This window comes from Hydra vulgaris, chromosome 03, assembly GCF_038396675.1.
Source record: "Hydra vulgaris chromosome 03, alternate assembly HydraT2T_AEP".
Classification (NCBI taxonomy): domain Eukaryota; kingdom Metazoa; phylum Cnidaria; class Hydrozoa; order Anthoathecata; family Hydridae; genus Hydra; species Hydra vulgaris.
In genome coordinates this window covers 1,960,355-1,984,875 of record NC_088922.1, presented here as the reverse complement: position 1 = coordinate 1,984,875, position 24,521 = coordinate 1,960,355, and the positions used below count along the sequence as shown (strand labels likewise).

The 24,521-nt window shown below is 26.8% G+C and overlaps 1 protein-coding gene across 2 annotated transcripts; it reads left to right on the top strand.

Annotated features, from left to right (window-relative positions):
- Positions 1–8,671: 8,671 nt before the first annotated feature.
- On the top strand, positions 8,672–24,033 carry LOC100213726 (nuclear transcription factor Y subunit gamma). 2 transcript variants are annotated; one of them, XM_065792047.1, is made up of 9 exons: positions 8,672–8,814; positions 9,367–9,453; positions 9,625–9,720; positions 19,712–19,810; positions 20,159–20,254; positions 20,621–20,839; positions 21,398–21,511; positions 23,331–23,510; positions 23,617–24,033. In XM_065792047.1, exons 1-9 carry the CDS (start codon positions 8,812–8,814, stop codon positions 23,707–23,709), a joined length of 987 nt encoding a protein of 328 aa, XP_065648119.1. In that variant the 5' UTR covers positions 8,672–8,811; the 3' UTR covers positions 23,710–24,033. The 2 variants fall into 2 exon arrangements, with proteins under 2 accessions (XP_065648119.1, XP_065648118.1); XM_065792046.1 differs by having other exon boundaries at positions 8,812–8,909.
- The last annotated feature ends 488 nt before the right edge of the window (positions 24,034–24,521 follow it).

Here is a 24,521-nt window from a genome sequence, read left to right as displayed (position 1 = left end):
CGTTAATCAACAGATGGAGTTGCAATTGTAAAATAAAATATGCTTTAAATATTAGTTTATTAAATATTTTACTTAAAAATTATAATAAATGAAATATATATATTTAAATTTTTTTACTTTTAAACAAAAATTTTGCCAACACGCAAATTAAAATTGTTTAAAAAGTATTTTTCAATAGCATTTTACAATTATTCTATTACATTATGGATTATTACATGTTTAAAATTGCTAATTCTGTTTTTGACAATTCCATTTATCAATTTTTGGAAGGGCTTGTCTAAGGACTGGCCTTTTAATTTAATTTTATATCAAATATTTTACTAAAGTTAAGTTTCCACAAAATTACTCAACAGATGGAGTTGCAATCTTTGAAAAACTATTCTTTTAACATTAATTTCTTTATTTAGGTTAACATATTATACCTAATTTAACCTTAATTGTATGTATAAACTATTTTTGTTTATACTTAAAACCAAAACTTTGGCAACAGATTAAGTTGAAATCTTTACAATTTATAACTCAATGGCGTTTTATAAACATGTAAAGTTGAATACTATAAGTTTAACTAATAATTTGTTGACGTTCATCTATTTTGATTCTCTTCATTTATTATATACTTTTGTTTAATAAAATTTGTTACATAACAATTTGGTTGATTCTGAACGGGCTTGTCCTTGGGGACTTGCCCTATTTTAATTTTATAAATTTATTGCATAAAACTAAAAAATTATGTTTTCAACTATTGCACAACAATATGGCCAACAGATGGAGTTTCTATCTTAAGTCAAAATAATCAATGCTGGTTTACACATACTTTAAATTAGGGTTTGACAAAATTTCTAAAAAATATTACCAAATCCAACTTAGTTGGATTTGTAGGTCAATACCAATAACCTTTTTCCTTTACAGGATTTTTAGGTTGGTGTTCCTGCAGATCATCTTGGTTCTTTTCCACTTACTGTTAAGTCTGTTTTTGAAAGGACTTGTCTTTGGACTTGCCCATTAAGAATAGTATTTTATTCTCGATATTCCTCGATATGTCTCGATTAGTATCGAATCGATTGCATTTTGAATCGAAATATCGAACTTACTCGATATCGAATCGATTGTCATTTCAATTCTTTTTTTTTCTCTCGATATCGAATCGATTGCCTTTTCGAAAAAAAATAAAATTCTCGATATCGAATCGAAATCATTTCGATTCAAAATCATTTCGAGATGCAGACCTTTAGTCTGGATGTTTAATAAATAATCCTAATAACTAATATCATCAAGTTAAAGAAAATATATTGTTACAGAACATATTGTAAGTATTTTTTTTTATATTTGTAAAATTTGAAAATACCTTCGAGGTACACCACTCTCCTCTATATATAAATTATATATAGAGGAGAGTGGTGTACCTCGAAGGTATTTTCAAATTTTTACAGATATACGTTTTTATGTAATATATATTATATTATAATATATATTACATAAAAACGCACACATACACATTACATTTATATTAAACTAAAAAGTTGTATATTCTTTATTGAGTCAATGAAATTGCAATTCTTGAGATTAAAATGTTTTATTTGTTATAATAAATAAAAAGTCAGTTAGATATATCTAACCTAATAATAAACTTTCATTTTTTTCCAACCACGTTTTTTATTAAATAAGCATCTTTTAAAAGTATTGAAATATTCTGTTGTAATAACAAATATATCTTATAAACGTTTAGTTTCGATTTAACAGTATTATCATGGATAACGAAAAAAAGATTTAAATAATGGCAATGGCAAAATGACATTCGCTCAAAACATTCACCGCAATCGGGCCAGTGCTGGCCCAAAATCAAATGCCGTTGCAGTGGCTCACGACTACTCGCGTCGCACGCGGCTGCGACTCTTTACGAAGATTTTACCATACATAAAAAAGTTGTTTGAGTTGCTTGCCAGACTTGCGCCAGTAATGGCCCGTTACTAATATAGTCGCAACGGCGTGCGATGATTCTCCAGAGTTCTGGCCCGGAGTCGTGTGCTGTCTGGGAGGTAATGGTCACTGCTTTTGGAGCCCTCTTGTTGATGGCATTTTACATCATACAAGTGAGATGCAATGACGGGGTTGAGGCGACCAATAAGCTTCATGCCGGTAAGAAAGTCTCCATTTCCTTTCCCATTCACGTGTATTGTTTCACCTGCAAACAAAATTGTATATAATAGTTATAACTAAATTAATACACAAATATATAAATAATTAAAATTGATATTAAGAGAGCCATATAATAAGTTATCTAGAAAAGCTAAACTTCTAGAAGCTAAAAAAAGAGTCACATCCAAAATTCCACGAAGAATGGTGCTCAATTTAGCTGTCTCAGAATTGATTCGCTTCTGGAGCACTGAATCTATACCAGTGGAACAAATGTATGCCTCTTTCCAATCAATATCAATAAACAATCAATAAACAAATTAAAACTCATTGTTAAGGGTTGCCATATGGTAATCACTGAAAAGGAGGAGATTTTACAATGCGTGGTAAATCAAAAGGGAGTCTTCCTTATTTAGCGGGGTGGTACCAGAGGGGACCACTTTAATGAAAACTAGTTAAGTAAAAACCCTTTTTTTACATTTCATTTATTTTTTCAATATATTGCTGGTTTTGTAATTAAAATTATTCTAATTTTAATCACAAAACGTACACACTCAAACTTACTGATGTCTTGTCAAACGTACACACTCAAACTTACTGATGTCAATCGTTGAACAAGATATACAATAATTTATAAAATTCTTATTTTATATTAAAATATATTATTTTAAAAGATTTACGAAAAGATAAAATCTGTATGATTGCAAGCTATACATTAATTCTACTCTAGTCCCATTCTCGTAACTAGTCCTTATTAATCATTTTTATCTAACTAATCACTTGTCTCAGTTATCAGTATCACTTGTCTCAGTTATCAGTACCACTTGTCTCAGTTATCAGTATCACTGTCATCGGAAAAGTTATTTGTAGGAGCAGATTAACAGGCAAAGATGACTATACCAACTATACTTTTTTGTTGAACCCATCTTTTCCAATAACTTAATAGTAGATCTTAATAATAGATACTTATGGAAATTACGACAGGATTATGATTTGAAATTTTTTATAGCAAATGAAATACTTTTAACAGACTCTAATGATAATCTGTTTCTTTCTTTTGTCTGTTGGCCAGTAATTAGCGAAAACAATCGCTCTACAGAGGCGTTGTGGCTTGGAATGAAATAAAAAAACTTCACAATTTTCAACTGCTTAGAACCGCAAAATTTATCTGGAAGGTTATTAAAATACTTGAGCAAAATATAGTTAGAAAGTTTTACCTTGCTGCGTAATTAAGTTTTTTTTTAGTGTTTTTCTTCAGATATTCCTTAAATTATTTCACCTCTTCTTTGTGACTTTTTAGAAACTTAGCAAAGTTAGAATATTGGCCTTTTCAGAATGGTTCATTAATTTGGATCTTTTTCATTTACAAATAAAATTGATTTTTCTTTCTGATCTCAAGTATACTGTCTAGTTTCGTACAACTGAAAGCTTTTAACTCTTGGTATTGGGACTACTAACAGATAAAAAATGCCTAACCTTTGACCTTTTTATTATTGAGCATTAGATAAATAAGATTAACATAAAATATATGTTCCAGCAGGGCAAATTTCGCATTCAACTTCACAATAGTTTCTGCCTTTCTTAAAACTATAAAACATTTTTTTAAAGGATTGAAAGTGCAGCTATTCTTTTACTTTTTTAAACTTTAAACTTTAAATTCACTTTTTGTAGTAGCAAGCAAAATACTTTGTAACCTTAATGTTTAACGTTCGTTAAGCATTAGGGTTATAAAGTGTTTTAGTTGGTTAATTTTACATTTAATAATTTTTACATTTTCAGATCTATATATACTTAAAATTTAAGTATTTATTATGACATTTTTATATAAACCTCCAAAAAGAATAAATTTCATGTATTCTCCAAAATCCCCCAGAGCCTTATTTTCTGCTTTAAAATCCCGGAGATCTCCGGGGATAAGGGGATCCTATCATTATTTATCAGTCAACTTGTTAAACCAAAATACTTATTTATTCAAAGTCAACACTTATCCTAACCGTAAACCAGACGCCTCACTTCAGCAAGTTTCACCAACGCATCGAATTCAAATTTCAACATTTTAAAGAAAAAAGTGTTTTTTTCCTATTGGGTTTAAAGTAGGCATTCCGTCTACTCTAAAACCGATGAAAAAACTTAAATACTTGATAACTGGCCGTGTCCTGGTAGACAAGGAGGCTTATTTTCCTAAAAAATGCTAGATTTTCTCTTTTGCTTCAACAGTTAAATACTACTTGAAAAGGTAGCGCTTTTATCGTGAAATCGTCAACAAATGTCTCGTTCGTTCGTTTATCGTGAAATCGTCAACAAATGTCTCGTTCGTTCGTTTATCGTGAAATCGTCAACAAATGTCTCTTCTCTAACTTCTCTTAACTTTAATTAAACTTCTCTTTATCAAACATGGGCTACAATAACAACAACAACAACAACAACAACAACAACAACAACAACAACAACAGGCTATTTATTTTCCGTTAAAAATTTTTACAATAGTTTTGATAATAATAATAATAATAATAATATATTATAATAATATAAGATAAAAAAAAATTAATAAAAATTATAGTAATAGTAATAATAAGTGTGTTTATAATAATTACAATGAAAAAATAATAATAACTAATATTATAATGGCAGTTATGAGCATAAAATTATTTATAATAATGAGTTAATGATTTCTTTAGGATGGTGTTACTCATACAGAAATCTGATCAAAGGAGTGACACTAATTTTTAAACATAATATAAGTAACAATAAGCAAAGACTGCATTGAAACATATGTACCTTAAACACATAGATTAAAGCATATAGAACTTACATTAAAACAAACATGTAGAAATCATAATTTGCAGGTTTTAATAATAAAAAAAGAAAAAAATAAACAAAAAGTACTGATGATAATTGTAGTAATGACGAAAAGAAAATTAAAAGAATATTTTAATCGTAAGGATAATATGTCTAAAAGTTAGAATAAAAAGTTTTCCGAATTTTTTTAAATTGATATTGTTTAAGATGGAGAAAAGGTATTTTAGGATGTAGTTTTTGGACTCATTCAAAATGCATGCAAGGCTCCTGTTCCATTCACAGACGCACCGAAAAACAATAGAATTTTTACCATACTTCTGGGTTTTAAAAGATGATACATTTTCCATTGTGTATATTTTTAGTAGAGTAGGAATGTAATAGTCTACTTTCTGTGAACAAGTTTGTGATAGGAGATCGTAAGTTTTTATTTAAGGAATCAAAAACAAAAAGAAGATTAGCATACTTTACTAGCGCTGGAAATTTTGGAATGAAAAGTTTTTTGAAGAACTTTGATGTATCTGATTTAATTGGTTGAAAATTTATTATTCTAATGGATTGACGCTAAGACGATAGCAACTTGTTAATGCGATAGTTTCCAACTTGACCCCAAACTTGACAACAATATCTAAGATGAGATGAGAATAAGGTATACTAAATATTCTTTAGCGTAACTTTATCGACATAATGACGAATTCTTGCTTAGTTCATTAATATGAAAGTTCCATGAAAGATTGCAAGCAATTAATACGCCAAGATATTTAATAACTCTTGAAGGTAATAGCCGTTTATTACTAATTTGATTTAGATTTCAACATTTTTAAAGAAATAGTTTTTTCTCGGAGATGAAAAAAAAAATTAGTTTAGTTTTTTTGGTGTTGAGACATATTAGGTTAACATTTAACTAGTGAGCTATTCCTTTTAGATCCGAATTAATATTTTTACACAAAGAATGATACAATTTGTTGATGTGCAAGAGATTTGTATAATCAGCAAACAGATGAACTAGAGAGAAGTGAACAGAGTTGATTAGGTCGTTAACGTAAATTAAAAATAAAAGAGGATCAAGAACAGAATCTTGAGGAGCACCACACAAAACTGATTTATTACTAAAATTTAAACCATTAATACTTACAAATTGTTTTTGATCTGAAAGATAAGATCGAAACCAGTCATTTATAATACCGCGAATTATTATGGTCAACGGTATCGAAAGCTTTTTGTAAATCGATAAAAACACCACAAACGAAATGACCAGTATCAAGAGCTTTCCTAATTTTTTCTGTTATACTTATTAATGCCTGGCAACTAGAATGTTTTGATCAAAAACCAAATTGAAAATCATTTAAACAAATAAATGAGTTTAAAAAAGAGTACACTCTTGAATACATAAGTTTCTCAAGAAGCTTTCTAATGTTAGATTAAAGAGAAATAGGTCTGCAGTTAGTGCATGAAAGTTTAGAGCCATTTTTAAATATTGGAACAACGCGAGATAATTTCAGAATATTAGGAAATGTTCCATTTATAAATGAGGAATTAAAGAGTTTAGAAAGATTATTTGAAAATTCATAGTTAAAATCTATAAGAATATTTGTTGGAATGCTGTTTGGACCTAATGACTTTTTTGGAATTTAATTTAGATATGAAGATGAAATTTCTGGAATATTTGCTGGAGAATAATAATAAACTATGTAAATTTGGATGTTTAAGACACTTTTGATAGTTAATGTAAGACGAATGAATATTGGATTTGAGTTTATAGCAACATTTGTAAAAAAAGTGTTAAATAATTCAGAGATTAGAGTTGGATCAGTTGAATATATTTCATTTTCTTGCAACCAGTAGGGAGATGATTTATTAAAAATTTTTACATTAATTAGAATGTTAATGCCTTTCCAAAGTTCGCGAAGATTTTTTACATTTTCTGAGAAAAAATTTTTTAAATGGTTTTTTTTACTAATTTATTAATGTAATTATCATATATTTATATCTTTAAAAATATTTTCAAACTTTTTTTTTATTAATAAGATCTTGAGATCTTAACATTTTGGAAATAATTGCGCACTTGAATAGATTTTATAATTCTTTTTGTAATCCATGGTTTGAATCGACGTTTGAAGTTTTTGCTACTTGTTTTTTTAAGCGGGGCGCAGCAATCTAAAATCAATGTTGTTTCAGTAATAAACGTTTGGAAACATGTGTTAGTACCATTGGACTTTGTAACATTGTCCCAATCAATTTTTGATAAATCAGATTTAAAATTTTCTACTACTATATGAGTTGTGTCTGCATGGTATAAATAATTTATTGAAATTGGGAAAAATACAAAAATTAGGTAAGTGATCAGAAACAGAAGCTGTCAAATTTCCTGAAACAATTTCATTAGCTATTAAGCAAGGGATGATATTATCAATATTTGTAGCACAGTGATCAGTAATTCTAGTCGGCAAAGTAATAAAAGGGCGAATATTATAAAAAGAAAATAAGTTTAAAAAATCAGACGTCACAATGTCATAATTTGATTGCATCAGATCAATATTATAATCACGAAGTAAGAACATAGATTTATTTTCAGCAGATATTTTTTGAAGTAAGACAGACATGATATTTTATTAAAAATATTAATATCCATGCAACGGTGTCGATAAATGCAACCAACAATAGTATTAGACTTTTTAGAAAAAATAACTTCAACAAATGTGGGTTCTAAACAATTAGGTATTTAAATCATTAAATCATCACTTCGTGTGTAATTTAGTTTTTTTGATAAATATAATAATGTACCACCACAAGAGGATTCTGTTGGTGTGTGCTCAATGCTGCAATTATCAATGACAATTAAATGAATTGAGGATTTTCCTTTTTTTAACCTTGTTTCAGTTATACCAATAATGGAAAAATCAAAGTTAATTAATGATAGTAATATGTTTAAATCCTCGGAATGTTTTTGTAACGATGATATGTATAGATGAAAAAAAGAGAGAGAGCGCTTGTTTTATTAAAATTAAGTGTACATAATTCACTAATGTCATAACACTTACAAACTATGGCTAATGAAGTAGAAATTTCTTCCTCAGAATCCAAAACACGAGATGAAACATAATTATTAATTTGATTAGAGACTTTATACATGACTAACTATTCATGGGCTTTCGAAATAAGCCCGGTTCTGTCTAATTCAATGTTAACTAAAACCTATTTTTTTTTTTGTCAAAAATAACTTATAAATTAATTATATATATAGAATTTAAAATTAAAATTTTGTGTATTTTTATTCCAAATACTAGTTTCAACCTTAAATACAAAAACTAAACGGGTTTCAAATCGTCAATCATTAAAATGTTTCCTAATTATGTAAAAAAAAACAAAAAAAACCAAGGGTTGTTCGACACTTTTCAAGCTTGGCACCCAGGTAATTTTGCCCCTCTTTCCTCCCCCTCCTTCCATTGTTTTATCGTCACAAAATCACTAGAGTTTTTAGAATTCTTCATTTTTTTTTACATTTATTAGAACGCTTAATTTTTTTTGTTTTTTAAACTTTTAAATTAAAACTTAGTAATCTTAACCAAAATTTTTATAGTTTTTATTATTGGCCTCTATTTTAACCGGTTGTTCCTAAAATAATTACTATAACCGGAAATGACCGGCTCCCGGTCATTAGCAAATCTTTTCGTGTTCTCTCTCACTATTTTAAACTTCGTGATTTTTTAATTTGAGTACTATGTAACAGGATAGGCCATATTCATTGTTTTAATTTAAAATGTCAACTTGACCAACCAGAAAATTGAAAAGGCAAAAGGACCAACCAGAGAAGTAACTCAGCGCAACATAAGAACCAACCAAAAAGCTAATTTGTGTCAGTTCTTAGAATTCAACACAATAATGGTATTTACTTTTTATACTGCTTGATTTTGTGATTTTTTAATAACCAAACATTTGAATTTTTAAAATTAAAGTTATTCATGGTAAAACCTCAACAAGTTAGTTGTTAGTAATAACAATTTAGTAGAAATACTACTATTACTACACCAACAACAACGACGACAACAACAACATTAACAATATCAACAACAACAACAACAACAACTACTACTACTGGTACTACTACTACTACTACTACTACTACTACTACTACTACTACTACTACTACTACTACTGCTACTGCTACTGCTACTGCTACTGCTACTGCTACTGCTACTGCTACTGCTACTGTTACTGCTACTGCTACTGCTACTGCTACTGCTACTGCTACTGCTACTACTACTACTACTACTACTATTACTACTATTACTTCTATTACTACTTTAGAAATTTAGTTATAATGCATATTTTGCATATACATATCTAAATTTAAAACAATGGTTTTCTATATTTGAATTATTTTTTAACTGTTTGTTAATATAAGGTTATTAATAAGCAGTTTACTTTTATTGATAGACTTCGGATGCTGCTCAATTGTTAGCAACCTTTTGGCCAAGAGTTATGAATGAAATTAGGACAAAACCTCTTCAAATGCCAAAATCTGTATGTCTTTTGAAGTGTTTAATGTTATAAATTATATTAACAGTTAAACTCTGTTTGCAATTTAATGTTCAGTATTTTTTTTTAAAAAGTATTTATTTATCTAACAATCATGTATGTATTGAACACAATCAACTTGATTAGGCTTTGTTTTTCTTTGATTTATATTTTTAGGGAAGCAAGAAAGACGAACCTATCCAGGAATTACCACTTGCTAGGATAAAGAAGATAATGAAGCAAGATGGTGAAGTAAAAATGATCAGTGCTGAGGTTTGTTACTGAGTATATAAATATTTATTTAATAAGGTTTTGCAATAATGATATGGAACTTTTGATTTAATTAATTCTAATCTGAATCTGATCTAAATCTTAAGTTATTAGTAATAAATATAAACAAGATTAGTTTTGAATTATTAAAGAAATGTTTTACATATATATGTATGTATATATATATATTAGTAGGATAGCCCACAAATCCCTTTCAGATTGATTATAAACAAAGTTCCTTTTTTACTTTTTCTCTATGCAACATAGTTTTGGAGTTAACTTTGGAAACCAAAAAGTCCACAGACAGTCAGATAACTGCTACATTTTCATACATATACTAGTAAATAAGCCTGCACAATCGTGGAAAGAATCAGTTGATCCTTTAATTTAGATTTAATTATTTTTTAATTCCTTCTAGGGCATAATATGCATGCCTACCAATATACAATGTATAAAACAATATGTTTTAAATAAATTTTTATAAAATGTTTGACGCTACTGTTAGTGATGTAAAAACAAAAGTTGCAAAAGTAAAAAAAAATTAAATTAAATACATTACTTAGTTTTAGCAATATCAAGTTTAAAGTTATTTGTGTTAATTTAATTTGCAGCCCACACAATTGTGAGGAAGAGTTAGTCTAAGTTTTAATCTGGCTGTAATTATTTTTTAAGGTATAACTACTAGATAGCCCGCTATATAGTTTTTAAGTAGCCCCATATATAGCATATATAGGATCTACATAGCCTGTGGGGTACCTGCGCACTACATAGGTTTTATAAAAATACTACAACAACCTGTTATATACCTATTACATATCTTGTTATATAGCTACTACATATCCTACTCATAACTACTACATAGCTACATACCTATTTATAAAATACAATTATATGCGTTAATCAAATTTAAATAAAATATTATGCTAATTAGTGATGTAAAAGCAAAAGTTGCAAAAACAAAAAAAAAATTTATTAAATAATAATTTTAAATGAATTAAAATACCTGATTTTTGCAATGTTAATTCAAAAGTTGTACATGTTAATTTGATGTCAAAAAAGACGTCAAAGAAATTGCAATGATTTTTTTGACGACGAATGAAATTTTTTTTTAGTATTCAAAAACGTTTTTTTCACTAAAATAACCACAAATCTTTATTAAAAATGTGTATGTATGTATATATATATATATATATGTATATATATATAAAAAAAAGGAAAAATAAAGAAAATATAATAAAATAAGAAAAATAAATGAAATAAAAATAAAGAGAATAAAGAGAAGAAAAAAAAAGGAAATAAAAAAGCAAAAACTAAAAAAAAAAATTAAAAGCCAAATTAAACAAATTAACAAAAGAAAAAATGAGGTAAGAAAAAGGAAAGACAAAAAACCAAAGTTAAAAGAAAAAAAAAACATTCGCAAAGAGAAAGTAATTAAAAAGAGTTACAAAAATATATAAAAATTGCTTCGTTTTTGAAGAAAAGAAAAAGAATATTTTTTAAATTTTAATATTTTTGACTATATGTGTTTGCTTGATATGATTTACTTTTTTGTTTTAATATTGTCATTTATTATGAAAACTCTGTACTTTTTGTGACTAAATGTTTGTGTGTAAGTGGGTGACACATTTTTATTTGTGAGTATTATTGAAAGTTTTTTGTTTGTTTATTTATTGTTAATTTTTAATGAAATATTTATATTACTTTTATTTATATGATTATTGATATTAATATTATTATATTTATTAAATCATTGTTACTTTTTTTTGCAGTAATTGTTTTAGTTACATGGTAGGTTTTACGTTTTGTCAGTACATAACTGTTTGTAACTTTTCTTTTTTTTCTGCTCTTTCATAGTATTTACTTAAGATTAGTTTTTAACTATTTATAAATAACCTTGATTGTAAGATCTTTTATCGAAAATATATTGTTATTGATATATTGATATTACTTGAGCTTCCGTTACTAAAGTCGTATCTTGATTAAACTCTTTTATGGCTTGTGGTTCAGACAACATTCCAGTCATAGTCTTACTAAATTGTTCTTCAGAACTGTATTCAATTATCTCTTAAGTATTTAATAAGTGCTTGACTGAGTCTTGTTTTCCGGCCTGCTGGAAAATGGCTTTTGTTGTTCCAATATTCAAAAACTCAGGTAAACATTTTGACCCCTCCATCAATTGTCCGATCAGTCTTCTTTCTGTTATTAGCAAGGTCTTTGAGTCTTTAGTACACAAATTTCTCATATCCCATCTTGACTCGAATAACTTACTGTCAGACAATTAATACAGTTTTCGATCATCTCACTCTACGGCTGATTTGCTAACTAACTGTGAATTATTGCTCCTGACATATCTAAGGCTTTCAACAAAGTTTGGCATGCTGGTTTTCTCCATGAGCTTGTTTCATATGGTGTATCTGGTAATGTTTTTGAGATTATCAAATCGTTTCTTTCCAACTGCTTCATTAAAGTCATCCTCGAAGACCAATACTCTTCTTTATTTCCAGTAACTTCTGGGGTACCTCAAGGTTCTATTTTTAGTCCTGTTTTGTTTATTATCTACATTAATGATCTTTTTGACAACCTTACAATTAAAGTAGCTCTTTTTGCTGATGACTCAACTTTATACTCCTATCTTGATAAGAAGTCTTCTTTTTTCAATTGCTTAGAACAGGCAGCCATTCTTGAATTTGATGTCACTTCTGTAACAAATTGGGGCTCACATTGGCTTGTTTTGTTGGAATTAAAATTCAAATAAAACTGAGTTTTGTTTGAATTTTAATCACAACGAAACCCAGTTATTTACTGCAAATAACTATTGCAAAACTATCGACATTCCTATATTAATTAATGGTAACCCTCTCACTGAGTCCTCTTCTTTACGTTTCCTTACTCTATAACTCTATTCTTTTTTTCTAGTAAATTCCAACTTAATAGTGGTTGCTTGCAGCCATGTTAGGAGTAAATCAGAATTAAATTTAAAAAAGTTCAATAAAAGAAAGATAAAAAAAGGAGATAATTTTAAATTTATTTAAAAATAAATTCATTGCAATAACTTTGCATTGGCGACAAAAAGCTACGAAAAAAAAAAAAAAAAATAATAAAAAGATTGAATGAAAAAAAAGCAACAAAAAAACAAAGTAAGGAAATGCTCTCTTTACTTACAAAAATTTTAAATAATAATTTTATATCTATTATGATTTTAATAAAATAATTTTAAAAACTGCTAATGTTAATTAGTTTTTGATAAACTTATTTACCCTCATGCTTTGATATTATTTAAATTTGATACTTAAGAAGACAATCATTTTATGAAACACTACTATAAAAATTACTAAAATATAAATCTATAAATCATTCATTTATTACATTTGCAGCAAAAACATACTAAAAAATAAAAAAGTTTAAAGAAAAAAAAGTGAAGTAGTAAGTACAGAAAAATAAAAAATGTTCTCAGTTAAATACAGCAATTATTGTATATTTTTATATTATTATGAAAATAATATATTAATCATTTTTATTAAAATAATGATAAAATAAGTCCTTCTATCATTTATGAAAACAAGGTTTTTAACCAAATGTAAAAAGAAAGTAATCTAAATAAGTGAAGCGAAAAAAAAAAAATTTAATTATCGTCATATATTCATCATCAAAGCAAATTAAAGTAGCATGTCGTTAACAATAAAACTATTTTTTTAAATAGTTTTTTAAAATCTAGATAATTGTATGAAATTTTAGTATATGCATTTTCCAAATACATCATGATTAACTGTAAAACCTTGTTTTTCAAAACTGTTTTTTTTTCAACCAGTTAAACATGACCAACAAGAATTCATATATATATATATATATATATATATATATATATATATATATATATATATATATATATATATATATATATATATATGTATAAAACAAAATGAATCTAGGTTGTGTCTGTCTTTTCTTGGATAAAGAAATAGTTCCCTTGCCTTAAAGTTGATAAATGAAGTTTTTGTTTGAAAAAATAAAGTGGTGCAGAAAGTTGATTTAAAAATCATTGATAGGTTAAGTAAGCCAAACCAAACAGTATTCTTGGCTGTCATCAGTAAAAAAGATGGGAATTTTAACAAAAAGTGATAAAAAATGACAGTGGCATTAAACATAAACACTATAAACCCTTTCTTTATAAGCATGTTAACATACCAATTATTTAATTGGCCAATGGTTTTACCTCAAATACATTAGATCTAAAATTTACAACTGAATCTGGTAGCAAATGTATCATTAATCTCAGAAACAGATAATTGTAAATGTAATAGATCTATTATGTTTGCAATTATCTATTTCTGAGATTGTTTCTGGGTTTTTCTGAGGTAAAAATGATAATAACAGCTTAGGATTGTTTTCTAAAAATGAAAGTCTATTATCCATAGATAACACAGGTCAACAAAAAAAAAAATTATTTTCTGGTGCCGAGCAAACAATTTGTTTTTTGTATAGCATTTCTCATTTTGATTTCAAATATGCAACTCTTTTTTTACCATCACGTCAAGTTGTAATAATATTTAGGTTCAAATCTTAAGTATTTAGGGTAAAGTCCCTAATATTGTCGAAAAAAAAGTTATTCAAAAGAATGTCAACCTGGGTCTCAAAAGAAGCGTATTTTCATAAAGATTTTAATAATGTTATTCATTTGTAATAAAAATAAGTATTTTTTTTTATTATTGCTGAATAACATTCTGTTAAAATTTTTTTAAGAGTCTTAAAATATTATATTCTGTTAAAATTTTTTTAAGAGAATTTTTAGCATTTTTTCACATAATTTTTTTGTTAATAAATTTTAAGGAAAAATATTTATGTTTTCTAAAATCTCTATGAAAATATGCTTCTTTTGAGACCCAGGTTGACATACTTTTAAATAACTTTTTTTTCGACAATATTAGGAACTTTACCCTAAATACTTAAGATTTGAACTTAAATATCTTTACAACTTGACGTGATGGTAAAAAAAGAGTTGCATATTTGAAATCAAAATGAGAAATGTTATACAAAAAACAAATTGTTTGCTCGGCACCAGAAAATAATTTTTTTTTTGTTGACCTGTGTAATAGATTTTCATTCTTAGAAAACTATCCTAAGCTGTTATTATTATTTTTAAGTATTACAAAATCAAAGATTCGTAATTAAAATGCTTAATAGCAATTTATTTTATGAACTAATAAAAATTGTTTAAATAGGTACTTTTATGGATTACTATTGAAAAAAGAGATATTTTTATTTTTATATTTTTACAAAATTCAGCTCTAGGTTTTTAAATTAATTAAAACTTTTAAACAATAAAATACAGTTGAGTTGTTTATGGATTAAAATTTTTCATGAGTTTTTATTTTACAAGAACCCTTTTATTTTTTTTAATTGTTGTTTATTTTGTATATTAATGAGATATATCAAACCAATTATTGAATAAATTAAAATTCATTGCAGACGATACTAAGGTTTTATTCAATATAGTTTCAGAAGAATGCACCTCAAATCTACAAAGTGACTTAAGTTAACAGAAGAAGTTTTAAAAAAATTAATATTCATAAATGTGTAATATAACTAAAATGTTCATTATTACACATTATTAAGAATTAAATAAAAGTCTATGTTAATGATATAAAATTACCAAAATAAAAAGATATAAAAGATCTAGGTATAATTTTTTTTTTGAATCTAAAGATCAAAGATCAAGTTATCACTGTTCTAAATAATATAAATAGGTTGTCAGGTTGTGTGAAAAAATTTTGTCTGTGTGTTTTCTGTATCAGTCTCTATATCTAAAAAATGACAACTCAGACCAAACAAAAAAAAATTTTGCTGTACAAATCTAATGAATAAAGCAGAATTTTTTTACTGTTCATTTGTAAAAAAATTTTAACCAAGCAATCAAAATTGGATCTTTTTAAGAAGATCTCTAAGAAGAAATGATCCTTCAGGAATATTCTATTCCTGAAGGATCATTTCTTCTTAGTGTTAGCTTATATACTTGATACAGGGTTAATCATATATTTGTATCACTTTTCTTACTAAATTATGTAAAAAAATCCTGTACTTTTTTTCTAAATATATCATGTCACAATTTAATAATCAGCCAAAACTGGTGCCATAATAATAGCTTAACATGTTTTAAGCAAATTATGTATAAGTATTAGTTGTGTAAACTGGTATCTATCAGTGGTTTGCTATGAGTACCCATTTTTAGTTTTAAAAGTTTTAATTAAAAAACCACTACTAAAAAATTAAAAAATAAACTAAAAATTTATTGAATAATATAAGAATTGTAGCAGTCAGGTTAAATATAAGCAGTTAGGTTAGATGGGTAACAATACACTTAATGTTAAATACAAATTTTTTAAAATTGTAATTCTTTATTTATTTTGTTGAATTTTTTTTTTATTTTTCTGAAAAATTATGTAATTTTTAACAAATAAAAAAAAATATGAGTTTTATTAAAAAATTTATTTATATTTCAAAAAAATTTAAAATATATGATTTTTTTTTTACTTGCAGTTTCTTATTTTCTAGAAAGTTATTTGGATATTATTACAGAATAAAAGAAAATTAAAAATTAAAAAAAGTATTAATATTATTAAAAAAAAAAATTATTTTTTAGCTGTGGTTATTATATTTTGAAAAAATACTAATGATTTCAAATATCTTTTTGTTATAAGTTACACCAGTTATGAAGTCGTACTTGTAGTACTTATTAAGATTACCTGCTTAAAAAGTCTTAAAGTAAATGTTTTGTTTTTGACTTTTTTCAATTTTGCTCCTTTATAAATACAAAAGAAAACAATTTAAACAAAAAAAACTTTTAATTGTTAGAGTTTCTTGTATTATACATACACAATCCTTACATATACAATCTGCAATCTCAAGTTAATGTACTTACTTTTATACTTACAGACATTTGTACGTAACGTTATATAAATGGAGTATTTACATTTGCATAATTTTTAATTGCGTACTGTTATTAATTTTTATTTGTTACAAGTTTATATATTCTGATATAAATTTCTTATATTTTATTTTAAAAAAGGTGCTTTAAGGTGCTTAAAAAAGTTATTTCCACCTTTTTTTTTCTATAATAAATTATGCCAACTCCATGTCAAATTGTACAAATGGGCTCTACTACTTCTAGCACTATCAACTTGTTTCTCCCCATAGTGACCTTGTTCGTCAAAGTTCATGTTTTAGAGTTAAAGAGTTGAGAGAGTGTTGTAACCACAATTTAGAAAAAAGTAGCCTCCTCACCTCTTTAGGGAGGGGGCTATAGTTATACATATATATGTATATATATATGTATATATATATATATATAATATATATATATATATATATATATATATATTTATATATATATATATATTTATATATATATATAATATATATATATATATATATATTTATATATATGTATATAAAATATATATATAAATATATATATATATATATATATATATATATATATATATATATATATATATATATATATATATATATATATATATATATATATATATATATATATATGTATAACTATAGTCCCCTTCCTAAAGAGGTGAGGAGGCTGCTTTTTATACATATGTATATATATATTATATAATATATATACATATATATATATATGTATATATATATATATATATATATATATATATATATATATATATATATATATATATATATATATATGTATATATATATATGTATATATATACATATATATATATGTATATATATATACATATATATACATATATATATATATGTATATATATACATATATATATATATGTATATATATATTATATAATATATATACATATATATATATATGTATATATATGTATATACAGTGGTGTGAAAAATATTAAGACCACCAAGAAAAAAAGCTTTTTTTTTAGTTTATACCACTTTTTAGATTCTAAAAAAGTTGCAGCACTACTTTATTTTATTATAAACGTGCTGTGGGTGTGGCTGAGTATTGAAATTATTAATTTTAATTTTAATTTATTAACTTTTATTGTAGAGTTATGTGTTTTAGTAAACATTTGGTATATTTTGCCTTGTGAAATGTAAGTTGCAGACAAGTGAATATGAATGGTTCAAACGAACTATAAGTGATTTTTGTTAGATTATTGCTGTTGTTAGTGATACAGTTTAATATTTTTCTGATTTTAAATATGTGATTTTGATTATTTAAGCATTTTTTTTTGTCAGATTATATTATATTTTCAAAATATGGGTAAAGTTGCTGACCCTAGTCCCAGAAAGCGAGGCAAAGTTGAAGCATTATTAAAGTTGGAAACATTTTCACAACGGGAAATTGCCAAGAGATGTGGACTAAGTAAAACAGCAGTTTTTACCATCAAGAAACGATTGGACTTTGGTTTTACATCCTCTCCAAGACGTTCCACTTCAGGACGAAAACCAGTCATGACGCCATGTGCAAGAAGGGTTCTGCTTGCAAACGTTCGAAAAAACAGAAGAATGACCAGCAAGCAGCTCCAGGGTGTGCTGCAGGAGCACCAGATCAATGTCTCAACAAGTTGTGTTCGGAGATGGCTGATACAAGATGGATTTGTAGCACATCGACCGCGCAAAAAACCGCTCTTGACCAATGCTCAACAAATGCGACGGCTGCAATGGGCCATGGATCACAAAGATTGGACCACAGAACAATGGAGAAAGGTATTTTACCCTTTACCATTTTTTATATAAGAGCTTACAATCATGTACTTTAAGTTGAAGCAAAATGTAACATATTTTTTCATATAATAATGATTTTTAATATCATTACTCACTAGTGCAATTGTTTTATGTATCGAACATTGTAGCAATGGCTATGTTTATTGCATGAATTCAAAATGAATTGAACATGTAACCAGTGATTACAGGATGTTAATCTAATGTAAGCTCAAGGCTTTTACAGTGTGTTTGTATTTTTAGGTTTGCTTTAGTGACGAGTCTATGTTCGAGATACTCGATGATAAATGTCAGTACGTGCGCCGTCGTTCTGGGGAAGAATTTCATCCGCAATGTCTGGTAAAGACCGTCAAGCATCCTACCTCAGTAATGATATGGTCAATGATAAGTTCCCATGGTGTAGGAGCCCTTAGAATTATTGAAGGCAGAATGAATCAACATCAATACATCAACATATTAGAGAAAAGCCTTCTACCTCAACTTCCAATTCATTTTCCTGATGGTGATTTCATCTTCCAACAAGACGGTGCACCGTGTCATTGGGCACTCTCTGTTACAAACTTTTTGAATCGTAATAATGTTCCTATCCTACCATGGACTGGTAATTCACCTGATATGAACCCGATAGAAAACTTGTGGATGATAGTCAAAAAGAGAATTGCCGACAGAAAACCAACAACAAAAGTCGCATTGATTGAGGCGCTCATAGAGGTTTGGACACATGATCCAGAAATACAAGACATGTGTCCAAGACTGATTGATGGAATGCCTAAGAGGGTTGAAAAACTTATTGCAGCTAGAGGAGCATCCACAAAATACTGAACTATGCCCATTTTATGACATTGTGTGCGTGTCTTTAAAGGAAATATTCAAAAAATTTACTTTTTCAACAATGGTCTTAATAATTTTCACACCACTGTATATACATATATATATATGTATATATATATACATATATATACATATATATATATGTATATATATACATATATATACATATATATATGTATATATATACATATATATATATATATGTATAAATATATGTATGTGTATATATATAAATGTATATATATATATATATATATATATATATATATATATATATATATATATACATATATATGTATGTATGTATGTATGTATAAGTTTTTTGACCTCCTGCAATACAGTACTAATTGTATTTATTATACACTAGCACAATAAACACAATTATGTTCAATTGGTATGAAAATTTAATAGAAATGTTTTACATTTCTAGGCACCAATATTATTCTCTAAAGCTGCTGAAATTTTTATCAGTGAGTTAACACTAAGAGCATGGATACACACTGAAGATAATAAAAGGCGAACTTTACAGGTATACTTATTTATAAAAAGTTTTTATATTACCTTTTTATTAAGTTTTAATGTATAACTTAAATATATTAATAAAAGAGTTTATTTCTTTTATTTATTTTAAAAGAATTTAAACTGAAGTAAAAAATAAAAATAAAAATTTAATTCAAACAATAATTTTTATTTTGTATGTATAACGAGTGTGACTTATGCAACTTAGTTACAAGGTTAACAAAAAGTTTAATAATTAGAAACTAATAGGTTACAAGATTGCCAGTTTTGTGATTACTATGAGCAATAATGTTATACTATTTTATACAAACACTAAAATATGTAATTACTATTTATACTATTTTACATAAATTTATAGAGAAATGATATTGCAATGGCAATAACTAAATATGATCAGTTTGATTTTCTTATTGATATTGTCCCAAGGGAAGAATTAAAGCCGGTAAAACGTCAGGTAAATATTTTTTTAATTTGATAGAAGTATATATAAATAAAATAATTTTTTCAATTGTGGATTCAGAATTTTTTCATATCTGAGTATCAAACTTTTGCATGTTTAAACTTGAGGCATATAAGAATGTTTTAATGTTTATTTTAAATATTTTTGCATTTAGTTGGGTGAGGCTTTTTAGGGGTTTTTGCTCCCTGGGTCTAACTAACACAATTTTTAGCAAAATATATGATATAAAAGTTTAATTGAAAAGTGAAGATTAATAATACAAAAGTTGAGAGAACTTGCCTGTAAGTTAGTCAACTCAAATATCTTAAAATTTTGGGTCTGCTTCTAAAATACTTTAAAACATTTTTTTTTTAATCATAGGAGGATACTCTTCGTCACCAAGTTAATGTCCTACCACCAGAGCAGGTGCAGTATTATTTCCAACTTTCACAACTTCAGCAAAATGCATCTTCTGGGAGCTCATCGCAAGCACAAATAGGGCATTTGCCACCAGGGGCTCACATTATTCAACAAAATGGTCAGGTTATTATTGCAGCCCAACCTCATCAGATTGCTGCTTTAGCTGGTGCAGCTTCCAACGTAAGGTGTTTTTAATTTATTCACTTATTTGTATTTATTTACTTTAATTTAAGTTTATTTGACATATAAAATGAGTTTATATTTAACTATTTATTTATTTGAGATTTATATTTAACTAACCACTATTTAAGTTAGGAGTTGCCAGAGCACAAAGAATATTTTTGAATAGAAAGAAAATGGTTGAAAGAAGACTTAAAAAACTGCAAATTGTAGGATGTCAGGAAAACAATAAGATGGGAGATAGTACCAAAGCATTGACGTGTGAGGAAAGAAACTACTACAAGTTGTAGTCATGAAGGATAATATGTAATCATGCAGGATAATATGTTGTCATGTAGGGTAATATGGTAGTGGTGCAGTGGTAAAGCACTGGCTCAGTATACAAGAAAAATAGAGTTTGATTCTCACCAAATATCTGGTAATACTGGGCTCAAATTATTTTTTTGGCTAGCAGCTTTGTTTGTCAAGCTTTGTGTTGTTGGTTAAGAAAAGGGTGCTGCAAGAATTTTTCACATACTTGCATATAATACATATATATGTATAAATTATGTTGTTTAGATTCATCAAGAAGGTCAACAAGAACATCATATAAATGAATCTGATTCATCTCATCAACATCAACATCAATCCGTAGAGCAACAAATTATTCAACCAACGCAAGGAACTTCTCAGGTTTTTTTTAATTATTTTTTATATTTAATATAGATAAACTGTAAACTGTGTAAAATCTGTAAACATAAAAAAGGATTTACAAAGTGTAAAAAAATCAATGAGTAAAATGAAATATTTAATTTTTATTTTCAAAATAAAATTTTTAATGTTATTTAAAACAGAAAGTATTGGTCCAGTAGAATCTGTTTAACAGATTCATTGAAACAATTTTTAAATAATAGTTGGTCCAGTGAAATCTATTATTGGTGCAATCTGAGTGATGTCTTTAAAAAATATTATTGGTCCAAAAGAATAAAAAAGTTATATGTTGTATTATTGGGAAAATATGAAGATGGGGGAGAGTTCCAAAGGATTTATGTGCAAGGAAAAAACGAGATAATTAAAAAATTTTTAAGCATAAAGGAGCAGATACAGTAAAGGATGTAACTAACTGATGATTTAAGTGACGCTGAACGAGAAGTCAAGCAAGAATGAGTTTTGGTTTATGGAACTATATATAATAGCTCGAACTACCTTCACAGAAAGAGTTAGATAAATGAAAGAGTATCATCAGATAAATGAAAGCAACATAGGTAACAGGGATGAATAAGAGATTTAGAGAGATAGAGAATGGAATTTGTAGCTGTAGCCATTTAAGTTTTTTTAGAGTTAAAATTCAAAATCCACTGTATGCCTCAAGCTGTTACAGAAGATAGATTAGATTCAAGAACAACTGCCTGTTCTTGACGATCAAAAAGTGAAGACTGTTTGTCAAGACAGGAGTATAAAGTTGAGTTGTCAGCAATAGAGCCACTTTAAATGTAAAATATAGTCTGACAAATGATTACTTGCATCTGTACATAAACTATAAAATAACATGAATTGATTTATTTTCATTAATGGCTATAGAACTTTTGTAATTGTAGTGTAGATTTTTTGTCAGAACTTTTGTGATTGTAGTGTAGATTTTGTAATTATTATGGTTTGGAAACAGAAGCATATTTTTTAGAAATTTTTGAATCGAAATATGCTTTTTTAAATAACTTGTTTGTACAGCTTGCAAATGCAAATGGTTGACCATTATTATTTTATCATTATCAATGCTTTTACCTAAGATGTTTAATCAAGAAAAAGTATTTCAAACAAAAAAGCTGAAGTTTTTAATTTTTGATGATTAAGTTCTTTCTATTATAAGACTATAAAGTTGATCTTTGTATCATAATTGTTCTGCAAATTTGATCTTTGTATCATAATTGTTCTGCAAATTTGATCTTTGTATCATAATTGTTCTGCAAATTTTCACTTTATCAATACTACTTATTAGTATTATTCTCATCTAAAGATTCACAAAATAAGTTTGATTCAGACCACAACAGTCTGTAAGTTTGATTCAGACCACAACAGTCTGGTTGGTTATAAAACTTGGTTTTGTCTAAACTATTTTCAAAAACAAAAAAATGTTTCTGCGTCTTTATCATCATTTCTCCTTAAAGTAAAATTTCACTAAAATCATCTTTAGCATTTAGCAAATTTTATTAAAAAAGAAGAGTTATTTTATTTTGTTAAGAGTTAGTACACAAAAAAAATGTGACCTGGCAAATCTATAACTTATAATTTTATACTTTTTCATATAGTTAATTTTTAATTTTTTAGTTTTAACTTTTTAGATTATATCAGAGTTTTTAAGGTTACTCTTTATCATTTTATTTTATACATTTTTAGATACATCAGAGTTCCTCAGGGCACTCTTTATCAAGGATTTAACTTTATATTTTTTTTCAGATACATCAGAATTCCTCAGCGAACTCTTTATTGAGGATTTAAACTTAATACTTTTTAGATACATTATATCAGAATTCCTCAGGGTGCTCTTCATCAAGGACAAAACTTAACTCAAATTTTGCAGCTACAACAACTACAGCAGCAACAGCAACAACATTCTTGCAATTCTCAATCATCCACTGAAAATCAGAACAATTCTGTAAGTAATGCTCGCCAACAAGAAGCTGTTTATTCTCAAGTATGTTTACATTACATAAAGAATTGAAATATATTTTTGTAGCAATATTTATACTAATGTTGTTTTTTTTAATTTTTATTTTAATGTATTAAGATTTATTCTTTAGATATATCAGTCAATTCAGGGTTTACCTTCTGGAGCTGTGTATGTGATGGCTCAACCAACTAATTCGCAAGTTTCTGGATTAAATCAGTCATAATTACTAATTTACCTTTTTATGGTATTGCTAATTGATTGTAGCTGCGTGTGATATTGCATTGCATTTGTTATAGTATGCATGTTGCATGGCATCTTTGTTACAATGTATGGAATTAGAGTGTGGTTATAAAATTAGGATATTATTTTAGATCCATACGATGTTATGATGTTCATCAAAACTCAAAAGTAACACAAGTGTTACGTAAAATTGCTAGTTACTTAATTCTAGTTCTAATTTATTCATTTTGTTGATATTTAAATCATTTTGGTGTTAATTTATTCATTTTGATGATATTTTATGGTAATTTATTAACAGATTATTACAGAGGTCGTTTTTTGTTGTTGCTTGAAATAACTTTAAGTAAAGAATTCAAAAATTTGACTCGTTTACGCTTTTGTCAAATAAAGAAGTTTATCAAAAATAAGAAGTAGTGATTGGAGCCTCGGAAATATAAAAAAAAACAACTAGAATGTTGCCCCTTTCGGCCTATTAAGTCAGGATAATAAAACTTTTTTGGATTTTTGTCCACTGTTTGTTTTAAAAATACAAAAACTTCCAAAATTTATATTCATAGACAAATTTTAACTAATAATCTTTTATTCGAAAACTTTGACCGTGTAAACTTTTTGATCCCCCAAATAAGGAAAATGTAGATTTCAAACACCAAAAAGACTGGCGTCTTGTGGCGTATTGCATCAATTAAGTACTCCGACAAAAAATACTTCAATACAATTACAAAAGTTATACAAGCTGTACTTTTAAATAAAGTTATACTTTTAAGAGCTATGCTTTTAAATTGCTGTATATGCTAC

Bases quoted from the DNA above. Each gene is read 5' to 3' on its own strand.
- LOC100213726 (XM_065792046.1), top strand. The intron at 9,454-9,624 runs GTATGTCTTTTG...TTATATTTTTAG, and splicing joins CTCTTCAAATGCCAAAATCT to GGAAGCAAGAAAGACGAACC. The intron at 23,511-23,616 runs GTATGTTTACAT...TTTATTCTTTAG, and splicing joins AAGAAGCTGTTTATTCTCAA to ATATATCAGTCAATTCAGGG.